Here is a 12,718-nt window from a genome sequence, read left to right on the forward strand (position 1 = left end):
TGGGAGGGGGAGGGGAAAGGGAAGTCGGGGGGTGGGTGGGAAGTGGAGGGGGGGAAGGGGAGGGGACAGTACTGCCCCTAGTGCCCATTATACAGTACAGCCGCCCCTCCCCCACCCCCGCCCTCTGCTGCCCCCTAGTGCCCATTATACAGCACAGCCGCCCCTCCCCCGCCCCCACCCTCTGCTGCCCCCTAGTGCCCATTATACAGTACAGCCGCCCCTCCCCCACCCCCGCCCTCTGCTGCCCCCTAGTGCCCATTATACAGTACAGCCGCCCCTCCCCCACCCCCGCCCTCTGCTGCCCCCTAGTGCCCATTATACAGTACAGCCGCCCCTCCCCCACCCCCGCCCTCTGCTGCCCCCTAGTGCCCATTATACAGTACAGCCGCCCCTTCCCCACCCCCACCCTCTGCTGCCCCCTAGTGCCCATTATACAGTACAGCCGCCCCTTCCCCACCCCCACCCTCTGCTGCCCCCTAGTGCCCATTATACAGTACAGCCGCCCCTCCCCCGCGCCCACCCTCTGCTTCCCCCTAGTGCCCATTATACAGTACAGCTGCCCCTCCCCCGCCCCCACCCTCTGCTGCCCTCTAGTGCCCATTATACAGCACAGCCGCCCCTTCCCTGCCCCCACCCTCTGCTGCCCCCTAGTGTCCATTATACAGCACAGCCGCCCCTTCCCCGCCCTCACCCTCTGCTGCCCCCTAGTGCCCATTATACAGTACAGCCGCCCCTTCCCCACCCCCACCCTCTGCTGCCCCCTAGTGCCCATTATACAGTACAGCCGCCCCTTCCCCGCCCCCACCCTCTGCTACCCCTAGTGCCCATTATACAGTACAGCCGCCCCTTCCCCGCCCCCACCCTCTGCTGCCCCTAGTGGTCATTATATGGCATAGCAGTCGGGGTAATTCCTGCCGGCCGGTTTGGGGTGAGCTGCTGTGTGTTGACAGGCCCCGCCCTGGCTCTGGGGGCGGGGTGGTGCGACACAGGAGCAGCGAGACCCTCCTGGCGCCCGATGGGAGAAGTAATTTACACCGACACACAACGCGTGTGGACGGGTGACGGGGACTCGGGGTCTGAGCAAGGCTAGTGGCTGATCTGTCTGGGTGGGTGACTAACGTGTGATCCTAGGCTGGAAACAGAGGGGGGGGGGGAGGTAGATGGATTGTGGGGGGAGTTAGAAGGGAGAAAGGGGGGAGGAGAGAATGTCCATTGATTGATCAGATTCGTCCCTCTGCGCCCATGCGCTGCACATCTGCCCGCCTGCGCGTCCCTCTCCCGCCCTGCTCCGCCAGCCCAGCCCAGCCGGGCGGGGACGGGCTGCGGGAAGTCCGGGGGCGGGGGGGGGGGAGTCGGCCAAGGGCCACCCTGGGACGCCAAAGGGGGAAGTGACGAGCTCGCAGGCGAAGAGAAACGAGCCGCGGCTGCAGGGGAGGCGGAAGTCGGAGCGCCGAGCGGTGCGAGTCTGAGGTCAGGTGCGCGAGTCCCCCTGTCCTGGCACCCAGAAAGAACGGGATGGGAGCCGTCCGGGGGCTGGGGTCCGGGGGCTGCGGGTCGGGAGTGAGGGGCACCGGCAGGGCTGGGCTAGCAGGGGCTGCGGGTCGGGAGTGAGGGGCACCGGCAGGGGCTGCGGGTCGGGAGTGAGGGGCACCGGCAGGGCTGGGGGGAGCAGGGCTGGGCTAGCAGGGGGCTGCGGGTCCGGAGTGAGGGGCACCAGCAGGGGCTGCGGGTCCGGAGTGAGGGGCACCGGCAGGGCTGGGGGGAGCAGGGCTGGGCTATCAGGGGGCTGCGGGTCGGGAGTGAGGGGCACCGGCAGGAGGGTTGGGGCAGGGCTGGGCTATCAGGGGGCTGCGGGTCGGGAGTGAGGGGCACTGGAAGGAGGGTTGGGGCAGGGCTGGGCTATCAGGGGGCTGCGGGTCGGGAGTGAGGGGCACCGGCAGGGGCTGCGGGTCGGGAGTGAGGGGCACCGGCAGGGGCTGCGGGTCCGGAGTGAGGGGCTCCGGCAGGGCTGGGGGGTGGCAGGGCTGGGCTAGCAGGGGGCTGCGGGTCGGGAGTGAGGGGCACCGGCAGGGGCTGCGGGTCGGGAGTGAGGGGCACCCTCTCACTCTGTCCCAGTGCAGGGATGGCCGAGTGGATGGAGTTCCGGGAGCGGATCCCCCGGGAGTGCCTGGAGCAGATGCAGTTCATCGCCTCCGGGGGGTTCGGCACCATCTATCGGGCTCAGCACCGTGACTGGCGCATCCCCATCGCCGTGAAGAAACTGAGCCGGTAAGAGGGGTGGGCGGGTGGGTGTCTCGCTCTCTCTTTCCAGCCTTGTTTTCTTCACCCACTTTCTCTTTTTTTCTCTTCCTTCCTCCGCTTCTTCTTACTTTTCCCATCCCTCTCTCCCCTTCATTCCCCTTCTCCCCTGTTCCTTTCACCATGTTCCTTCGCCCTCCTCCTTCTCCTTTTGTCCATTCCTCTCTTCTATCCTTCCATCCTCCTTGTTCTCTTTCTCTTCTTCCATCCCTGCATTTCCTCCTTCCCTTTCCTTTCTCCTTCGTTCCTTCCATTCCTTCTTTCTATCCTTCCATCCCTCCGTCCGTTTTCCTCTTCCCTGCATGGCCCCAGTTTCTCTTCCTATCCTTCCATCTCTATTTTCGCCTTCTCTCCACTCTCTCTCCTTCCATACCTCCATGTCCCCTGCCCTCTGTAGTCTCTGTCCCTCCACCCTCCCGTTCCCTCCTCCCATCTCGCCAGTCTCCTGCCTTTTCTTTCTCCTTCCTTCTTTTTGCCTCCTCCCTCCACTCTCAACTTTCCCCATCCTTTGTTCATCTCTCACCCCCTGCCTGCAGCGATACCTGCCGCCGGGAAGAGCTCCTGGCGGAAGCCCGGGCCATGGACAAAGCTCGCTTCATCTACATCCTGCGGCTCTTCGGCCTCTATGAGGAGGAAGAGGAGGGCTGGGACTCCGGCCCCCGGTTGGGCATCGTCATGGAGTACATGGAGAATGGCAGCCTGGCCACCTTGCTGGAGAGAGTCCGGCCAGTCCCCTGGCCGCTGCGCTTCCGCCTCCTGCACCAGGTGGCGCTGGGCATGAATTACCTGCATGGGCTTCACCCACCGTTACTGCACCTGGACCTCAAACCCAGCAACGTCCTGCTGAATTTGGAGCTGCATGTCCGGGTGAGAAGACTCCTCCCCTCCTAGTCAGCCAAGCCTGGGTCAGAGCCGGCACCCGGTACAGGGGAACGGCCCCGTGTCCCACTGATCCAGCCACTCCCCGGCCCTAGGGCTGCATTGCAGCCAACACCCCCTAGAGGAGAAAGGTCCCATTCCCCACCCCACTGATCCAGCCACTCCCCGGCCCTAGGGCTGCATTGCAGCCAACGCCCCCTAGAGGAGAAAGGTCCCATTCCCCACCCCACTGATCCAGCCACTCCCCTGCCCTAGGGCTGCATTGCAGCCAACGCCCCCTAGAGGAGAAAGGTCCCATTCCCCACCCCACTGATCCAGCCACTCCCCGGCCCTAGGGCTGCATTGCAGCCAACACCCCCTAGAGGAGAAAGGCCGTGTGTCCCATTCCCTGCCTCCCAGCTGTGCTTTTCTCTCTTCCCCACCAGCTGGCAGACTTTGGGCTATCGAAATTCAAGCGAGTGACTACCAAGCAGGGAGCAGAAAGATCCGGGGATGAGGATGACTACGGGGGTACCCTGGAGTACATGCCCCCCGAATCCCTCGTAGACATCAACTACAAGCCAACGCCAGCCACAGACGTATACAGGTAAAGGAACCCCAATGTCCCCGTGAGGCACTAGGGGGTGCTGTGCTGCAGGGAGTAGGGCAGGAGGTTCAGTAGGGGGCGCTCTCCCCTTTCAGTCTGTCCTGACCACAATGACCCATAGCGACATTAGGGGGCGCTGTGCTGCAGGGAGCTGCGTAGGGGGTGCTCTCCCATCCCATGATCCCAACCTGCCTCCTCTTTTGCCTCTGCAGTTATGCCATCCTCACCTGGTCCGTGTTAACTGGTGAACAGCCTTACCCAAGTGAGTCCTATTCCTGTCTTTTAACTATGCCTCTCTTTTGAACCAAGCTTGTCCTGCAATTCAGGGGCTACTCAGGGTGTCCTGGGAATAGAAACAAAACAAACACCACCTCTGAGCTGAAGGGGAATCCCTTCTATCCCAGCAGTATAGGATTTACGGCTCATACAGGCGCAGTTTTCAATCTGTCCACTAGAGGTCAGTGAGCTGTGACAGCCATAAACCCTGTGTCTGTATAAACCATAAGCCAGGGGTAGGCAATCTATGGCACGCGTACCAAAGGCAGCACATGAGCTGATTTTCAGTGGCACTCACATGCCCGGGTCCTGGCCACCGGTCCGGGGGGGCTCTGCATTTTAATTTAATTTTAAATGGAGCTTCTTAAACATTTTAAAAACCTTCTTTACTTTACTTACAACAATAGTTTAGTTATATATTATAGACTTCTAGAAAGAGACTGGCACGCGGAACCTTAAATCAGAGTGAATAAATGAAGACGCGGCACAGCACTTCTGAAAGGTTGCCGACCCCTGCCATAAACCCTGTATTGGTGGGATAAAAAAGAGGAGGTGTGTGGAAAAAGGAAGGGCAGTTGGCTGGAAGGATAGCTTATTAGAGAGGAAGGGATTGGGTGGGGGGGGGAGTATGGGGTGGATAGATAGGACTGAAGTTGGATGGGTAGGTGGATAATAGAGTTAGTGGGAAAATGATATTTTCCATCGGAGAAATTCAAAAGAAATTCCCATGAAAGTGGGGGGCACTCCCCATGCAGGCAGTGCTGGCCCCACATCCCCTGTGTGCCACCTGGGGAATCCGTGTTACAGGGCGTAGGGCAGGAGGCTCAGTAGTGGGTGCTGTTCCCTCAGAGTCAGGTGTTGAATTGTTTTCTATCCTGAGTTCTGGGAGGGCAGTGGGGTCCAGTGGGGGGCTGGGAGCCAGGACTCCTGGATTCTATCCCCAGCTCTGGGAGAGGAGTGGAGCAAGGGGGGATGGGACCCAGGACTCCTGGGTTCTATCCACAGCTAAGCTATGCAGCCTGGGGCAACTTACTTCAGCTGTCTGTTGCCTCAGTTTCCCCAGCCATGAAACAGAATTTCATCGGTCTCTCTTGACTGTAAAGTCTTTGTGGCAGGGGCGGCCTCTTACAGGCTCCTTATAAAAAGTGGGGGAAGAGGCCCAGTTATGCCCATTTGAAAATCTCTGCCCACCTCTGGGAGTTCAAATCCCAGCGGCTCTGAAGTGGCGTGACTAGGGGCCTCAGCAGCGACATGCTTTATGAAACAGGGATGGGGCAGGGATAGCTCAGTGGTCGAGCATTGGCCTGCTAAACCCAGGGCTGTGAGTTCAATCCTTGAGGGGGCCATTTGGGGAAAAAAATCTGTCTGGGGATTGGTCCTGCTTTGAGCAGGGGGTTGGATTAGATACCTCCTGAGGTCCCTTTCAACTCTGATATTCTATGGCTGGGAGCTCAATGACATTTAGGCACCTGAAATCAAATGCAATTCACCGTAATTCCCTTAAGCTCATGGTAAAGTCCAGACGACCTCCCCCACTCCTGACCCCTGTAGTAAATAATCATTAGGGCTAAGCTTTTGTCACGGATATTTTTAGTAAAAGTCAAGGACAGGTCACGGGATGGGCTGCCATGAATTTCTGTTTATTTCCCATGACCTGTCCCTGACTTTCACTAAAAATATCCCTGACAAAAAGGGCAGGTGGGTTCAGCACCCACAGCTGCTGGGGCTCCCGGGTCCCCCAGCGACGTGGTGCCTGGGAGCGTCGGTGTCCCTGCGCCTGGGGGGTCCCCTCTCCCCGGGCAGCTGGGTAGCTGCAGTTCCACCAGCTCCTCACCGCGGCTGGGCAGCTGCGGGGTCTCCCCACCAGGTTGGGGCCTGGGAGCTGCGAGAGCAGGGCTGGCTGGGAGCTCCAGCCCCAGGGCAGAAAATGTTACTGAGGTCAAGGGAAGTCTCAGAGTCCGTGACATTATCTTAGCCTTAATAATCATATCTCTGACTCACCACAGGGGGGCAGTGTCTGGGCAAAGCTGTTATGTGTCTGACTACCCACAGGGGGGCAGTGTTTATGTATGACCCTTATGTTCCCCATGTCATCTTGGTCCAGATCTCCTCCCAAAATGCATGAGCTCCCTGCTCCGAATGCACATCCCCCGGGGTCAGAGACCCAACATGGAGGAACTGGAGGAGGTCACAGGAGTGGAGGGACTGGAGGACATGAAAGAGTTAATGAAGAGATGTTGGCACAATGACAGCTGGGAAAGACCCACTTTTAAAGGTGAAGTCCATTCCCGTGCAGTCAGTGCTGACGGGGGCACTGTGCTGCAGGGAGTGGGTCAGGGGCTCAGTAGGGGGCGCTCTCCCCTGGCAGTCTGTGCTGGTCCCAGTGCCCCGGCACTAGGTGGCATCGTACTGCAGTGTATCAGAGGGGGAGCCGTGTTAGTCTGGATCTGTAAAAGCAGCAAAGAGTCTTGTGGCACCTTATAGACTAACAGACGTTTTGGAGCACGAGCTTTCGTGGGTGCATCGAGGTTCCAACGCATCATCAGGGATCTACAGCCCATCCTGGACAATGATCCCACACCTTCACAGGCCTTGGGGGGCAGGCCAGTCCTCGTCCACAGACAACCCGCCAACCTGAAGCATATTCTCACCAGTAACTGCACACCGCACCATAGTAACTCTAGCTCAGGAACCAACCCATGCAACAAACCTCGATGCCAACTCTGCCCACATATCTACACCAGCGACACCATCACAGGACCTAACCAGCTCAGCCACACCATCACCGGTTCATTCACCTGCACGTCCACCAATGTAATATACGCCATCATATGCCAGCAATGCCCCTCTGCTATGTACATCGGCTAAACTGGACAGTCTCTACGGAAAAGGATAAATGGACACAAATCAGATATTAGGAATGGCAATATACAAAAACCTGTAGGAGAACACTTCAACCTCCCTGGCCACACAATAGCAGATCTTAAGGTGGCCATCCTGCAGCAAAAAAACTTCAGGACCAGACTTCAGAGAGAAACTGCTGAGCTTCAGTTCATCTGCAAATTTGACACCATCAGCTCAGGATTAAACAAAGACTCTGAATGGCTTGCCAACTACAGAACCAGTTTCTCCTCCCTTGGTTTTCACACCTCAACTGCTAGAACAGGGCCTCATCCTCCCTGATTGAACTAACCTCGTTATCTCTAGCCTGCTTCTTGCTTCAATGTATATACCTGCCCCTGGAAATTTCCACTACTTGCGTCCGACAAAGTGGGTATTCACCCATGAAAGCTCATGCTCCAAAACGTCTGTTAGTCTGTAAGGTGCCACAAGACTCTGTACTGCAGTGGAATCCCTCACCCCTCCTGTCTTTCTCCTGCAGACTGCAGCAACAAGACAGAGAAGATTTTTTCTTGCCACAAGTCCCAGATCGTGCCGGCTGTGCGTCAGGTGCAGGATGTGCTGGTAAGGCACAGCAGGCTGTGGTTCTGATTTCATCCTCTGCATCGCCACAGCTGGCCAGTAGGTGGAAGCACCATCCTAGCTGAAATAGCCCCAATTCCAAGCCAGACCCAGGGGCCGAGGATAAATCTCCCATCTCCCAGCACAGGATTTAAGCAATTCAATCCCTGCTATTCTCACTAGCTGCCATAAGGAGATGGTGCTGCACCATAAGAGAAATCAGACTATCTCACTATCTCCATACACATCTGTCTGTCTGTCTAATCTAGCTATCCCCAATACACCCCATCCATCCATCCATCTATATAGATGGATAGATAGATAGATGAGTGTGTATGGGGATAGATGGATAAATAGATGGGTGTGTATGGGGATGGATAGATATCCCCATACACACCCATCTATCTCTGTCTGTCTATCCAGACCTGACCCCCAAATTGTCACTCCAGATGATGATGGCCAGTTCTCCCAGCGATGAATCCAGACCATCAGTCAGTGTCCCTACACCTGCTGCAGCTGAGAGCTCCCATCTCCACACCTTTCCTCCACCTTCCCTCGGGGTCTCAGAGCAGTTCCAGACACTTCGCTATGAGGATCGTCCAAGCAGAGAAAACGGTGAGTTGGGTTCCCGTCCCCGAGCCAAGCCATCTGCATCAGGCACCAGCTGGTGAAATTCTGGATATCGAGGGAGTCTACTCTGGTGTCATGACAGGAATCCCAACTCCAAGATAAAAGGGCAGGAATTCCTGCATCCAGCAGGTCCATAAATGGACTTCCACTTTGGCTGTGACTGTGAGAATTCCCATCTCTGATGTAACAGAGCAGGAAGTCCCACCTCAAGAGTGGCAACCCTAGAAATCCTGTCCCTGATGTGGCACGAGGCGACATAGGAAGTCCCACCCGAAAAGGTGGCTGGGGGGGGGGAAGATTTGCCTCCAGTGTGGCAAGGCAGGAAGTGCTGCTTCCAGTGTCATAGGACAGGAAGATCCACCCAAAATGGTGGCATTAGGGGAAGTCCTGCCTCCCGACTTACTGGGCAGGAAGTTGTGTTTCCAGTGTAGCAGGATAGGCTAAATGGTGACCATGGAGGAAGTCCCACTTCCAGAGTGACATGACAGAAAATCCTGCCCCCAGTGTAGCGGGACAGGAAATGTCAACACAGGAAGTCCTGCCTCTACAGTGTCAATACGGGAAGTCCCACCAAAAACAGGTGGCAGTAGAGGAAATTCCATTCCCAGCATGCCAATACAGGAAGTCCTGCTTCCAGAGTGGTGGGACTTCCTGAGCTGGCTGTTGTGGCTAATTTCCCTGCCTGAGGGGTTCTGGGATGTTCAGAGAAAAGGGGGTAGAAGGGAAGAGGGGCACATGGGCTCCCCATAAGCTGGCAGTGACCCAGTGGGGGTGTCTTTATGTCCCTCAGAAGCTGTGCTCCAGAGAAACATGAGGCAGACGGAGGATCAGCAAGGACCTGGTACCCCTCAGCCCTGCAGTGTCAGCCTGGGTCCCAGGCAGGTAAATGTCTGCCATCACTCCCTCCCTGGGGTGGGCTCAGCATTTGCCTGCTAAGCGGGGTTACCTCTGGGTTGGGGCTTGGATGGGAGACCCAGGGGGCAGCAAGGGGTGCACATGTTCTCCTTTAGCAGTCAGCACTGGCACCAGCGCCCAAGTATGGCATCGGGGGCGCAGTGCCGCAGGGAGCCGGGTGGGGCACCACCCCTTGCAGTCAGTGCCAGCTCTAATGCCCAGGGCTAGCTACACGTCAGCACTGGGTGAGCAATCCCCAGGCAGTACTGCTTTGTGGCTGTTACGCAGCTTGTGAGCTCCACCCCAGAGAGGCCGCATCTCAGTGCCGCGTGAAGGGTTCATAATGATAATGGTCCCTTCTGACCTTAAAGTCTATGAGTCTATGAGTACCAGCCTCTGTACCCCTCGCCACAGGGGCTCCGTCTCTGCACTGGGAGAGGGGTTCCCATATGAACAGCTCCCATGCCTCACCGGGCAAAGGGTCCCTGTAAACTATATCTGTAGGGATCTAGTGATACGGGGCATCCAGGATCCATGTGATTCTCTCCTCTCTTTCAAGGGAGGACCCAATAAAGAAGGAGAAGGACCCAATAAAGGAGAATTTGGCTCCCCCAAGACAACCCCATCACAGTTGAGACCCCCAGGTACCATGGGGCAGATCCAGGGGGAGGGGAGGCCAGGTTGGAGGACTGAGGGGGCAATCTAGGAGGAGGGGGTCAGACCCTAGATGGGATGTTATCCCCCCCTTGTGGTACCCATTTTTCACCACAAGGTGGCAGTTTTTCACTACCATTAATACAGGATGAGGGACAGAGACCAATACTAACAAACTCCCCTTTAAGAGTCACTTGAAGGAAAAGTGTGGCTGACATTTTGCATCAGGGAGTGAGAAACTTCACCCTTAAAGGGGAAGGTCCACGGTGCAGAATGGGTCCCTGTGTTTGATGCTGAGACACTCCCCTTTAAGAGAAAGTGAAAGGAAAAGTGTTCATGAGGACCAAAGTCTGGCAGTGAAGAACTCTGCTCTTAAAGGGGAAGTTTCCATGAGGAATCAACTCCAGCAGAGAGACACTCCGCCCTTAAAGAGAAAGCGTTCACAAGGGCAGTGAGCAGGGAGTGCATCAGGGATGGCGAAGAGGATGCAGCTTGGTGGGAATAGAGTCTGGCAGTGAAAAATCCCAGCCTCAAAGGGGAAGTGTTCATGAACCCTAACTTTTCTTTCCCACCAGCCAATCAGCCGAGGCCCTTCTTCCCCACCCAGTCCCACCCACACCTCCCCACCCAGGGGCCGGATCAACCCATGCGCCCATTCTGGCAACAGGTGGGGGGTGCCCCCACCCTGGGAAGGGGGAGGGGTTGGGTATGCAGGGAAATAGGGGGATGGGGATATAGGGGCTCATGGGATCAGGATGGGGGGATGGGTGCTGGAAGGGAAGGAGGGAGGGGTCGGGAGGGGGATCTACAGGTGGGGAAAGCAGGGGAGGGGGATCTACAGGTGGGGAAAGCAGGGGAGGGGGATCTACAGGTGGGGAAAGCAGGGGAGGGGGATGTAAGAGGATGGCGTTGGGGTGAGGGAGCTATGGGCAGAGGAAAGGGAGGAGGAGGGGTATAAGGGATGGGAACTGTGGAATGGAGAGGATGGATCATGGGGATAATGGCACAGAGGGAAAGGGTCTCTAAAGACCAGGGTCTCCATTCCCATCCCAGCTGATTAACCCATTCCCTTCCCCCATCTGTCTTTCAGCCTCAGCAACCTCTCCGTGGGTTCGCAGGTGAGCCTCCCCGCACACGGGACAGCTGCAACGTTCCTGGCTAGCCTCTAGGTGGCGCCTGCTCACTCATAAATGAGCACTAAGATTCAGGTGGCCCCAGATATTTGGGATGGGGGAGGGGGGTCTCTTCTGTTTGTTGCCCCCAGAACAATTCTGTGGTTTTAAACATCTGAGAGAGAAAAAGAGAAAATACATCCATCCATCCATGCTTCCCCATACACACACATTGATCTGTCTCATCTGTCTATCCATCCATCCATCCTTCCTTCCCCATACACACCCATCCATCCACCCGTCCGTCCCCATACACACCCACCCATCCATCCATCCACTCATCCGTCCCCATACACACACATCCATCTCATCTCATCTATCCATCCCATCTGTCCATCCATTCATCCATCTGTCCCCATACACACCCATCCATCCACCCATCCATCCCCATACACACCCATCCATCTAATCTATCCATCCATCCTTCTCCATACACTTCCATCTCATCTGTCCATCCATTCATCCATCTGTCCCCATACACACCCATCCATCCATCCATCCATCCATCCTTTTCCATACACATCTATCCATCTCATCTGTCTGTCCATCGAGCCATCCATCCCCATACACACCCATCCATCTCATGTGCATCTTTTGTCTCTACATATCCATCCCCATACACCCCCCTCTTCTCTCTCCACACAAGTGCTCTTTCTTTCTTTCTTTCTTTCTTTCTTTCTTTCTTTCTTTCTTTCTTTCTTTCTTTCCCTTCGCTTTATTGTGTCTCCCTGTCACCTGCAGGTGGCAGCATAAATATCGTTGGTTCTTGCTCGGCAATACAGATTGGCCACAACAACAGCATGAAAGTGACCAAGGTGCGAGTAGAGAAGAAGAAGAAGAAGAAATAATAATGGCTCCTTTACCTCTGATCTCTAGATGTGTGTGTGTGGAGCATCCCAGCCCTCCCTGCCCCCAGCAGAGACCCCCCCCTTCTCTGGTACGCACCACTTCCCTCTGCGGGGGCACTATGGACCTCAGCCCCCCACCGTCCTGTCTCAATTCCCAGCTCCCCACTCTCCCGCTGCAGTGGAGGGCAGGGGGGATTCCAGCCCTGGGAGCTGGCATCTCTGGCCACGGAGGACTTTTGTAGCTGCAGCATTAAAGCAACAGTGAGACTAACTCAAGCCTGGCTTTGGGACGAGGAGTCTGGTTTTGCAGAGTTGTGAGTGGAGGAAAGAAAGCTGCTGGCTGCTGGATGGTTCAGAGTCAAGGCAGCCCCAACAGCAACCCCTGCCGAGGTGCCTGCCGGCCCTGGGGCACCCCCTCGAGGTGCCAGCTTGGGGTCCTAGTTCTCGTGTGCTGCTGCTGGCCAGGGGGCCGGCAGTGGCCGGTTGGAGAGTGTCCCTCCAGGGCAGAGGCACATTGGTAGGGGCCTGTGTGGGAGGGCAGGGGACTCTTGCCAAGGGCTGTGTGTGTGGTGGGGGGGGGCTGTGGGAGCTCAGCTTAGCCCTGCCTGGGTCACCCCCGCTGGACTCATGGGCAGGCTGAGGTGTCTGTGTCCCCTATGGACAATGAGGCGTGGGGCTGGCTGGGAGCTGCAACAGGAGGGGAAAATGGCCCTGACCAGCAGGGAAGAGCACCCCCTATTGACTCCCTGCAGCACAGCACCCCCTAGCACCAGGGCCAGCACTGACTCTGAGGGGAGAGTGCCCCCTAGGGAGCCCCCCTGCCCTGCTCCCCGCAGCACAGTGCCCCCTAGCTCCAGCACTGACTGTGAGGGGAGAGTGCCCCCCCTGCCCTGCTCCCCACAGCACAGTGCACCCTAGCACCAGCACTGACTCTGAGGGGAGAGTGCCCCCCCTGCCCTGCTCCCCACAGCACAGTGCCCCCTAGCTCCAGCACTGACTCTGAGGGGAGAGTGCCCCCC

General features: G+C 57.1%; 1 protein-coding gene across 8 annotated transcripts; it reads left to right on the plus strand.

Annotated features, from left to right (window-relative positions):
- The first annotated feature begins 1,353 nt into the window (after positions 1-1,353).
- Positions 1,354-11,975, plus strand: RIPK3 (receptor interacting serine/threonine kinase 3). 8 transcript variants are annotated; one of them, XM_044985146.1, is made up of 13 exons: positions 1,354-1,470; positions 2,121-2,268; positions 2,835-3,165; positions 3,603-3,763; positions 3,976-4,025; positions 6,144-6,314; positions 7,422-7,504; positions 7,951-8,116; positions 8,922-9,013; positions 9,585-9,669; positions 10,255-10,346; positions 10,770-10,797; positions 11,593-11,975. In XM_044985146.1, the coding sequence occupies exons 2-13, from the start codon at positions 2,123-2,125 to the stop codon at positions 11,697-11,699; spliced, it is 1,512 nt and encodes a 503-aa protein (XP_044841081.1). In that variant the 5' UTR covers positions 1,354-1,470; positions 2,121-2,122; the 3' UTR covers positions 11,700-11,975. The 8 variants fall into 8 exon arrangements, with proteins under 8 accessions (XP_044841081.1, XP_044841082.1, XP_044841080.1 ...); XM_044985147.1 differs by having other exon boundaries at positions 1,363-1,475; XM_044985145.1 differs by having other exon boundaries at positions 1,363-1,470; positions 2,116-2,268.
- The last annotated feature ends 743 nt before the right edge of the window (positions 11,976-12,718 follow it).

The sequence above is a fragment of the Mauremys mutica genome, chromosome 13 (assembly GCF_020497125.1).
Source record: "Mauremys mutica isolate MM-2020 ecotype Southern chromosome 13, ASM2049712v1, whole genome shotgun sequence".
Classification (NCBI taxonomy): domain Eukaryota; kingdom Metazoa; phylum Chordata; order Testudines; family Geoemydidae; genus Mauremys; species Mauremys mutica.

Coding starts and splice junctions, on each gene's coding strand:
- RIPK3 (XM_044985146.1), top strand. CDS start 2,123: ATGGCCGAGTGGATGGAGTTCCGGGAGCGGATCCCCCGGGAGTGCCTG. Junction 2,269..2,834: donor GCCGTGAAGAAACTGAGCCG/GTAAGAGGGGTG, acceptor CCCTGCCTGCAG/CGATACCTGCCGCCGGGAAG. Junction 6,315..7,421: donor GGAAAGACCCACTTTTAAAG/GTGAAGTCCATT, acceptor TTTCTCCTGCAG/ACTGCAGCAACAAGACAGAG.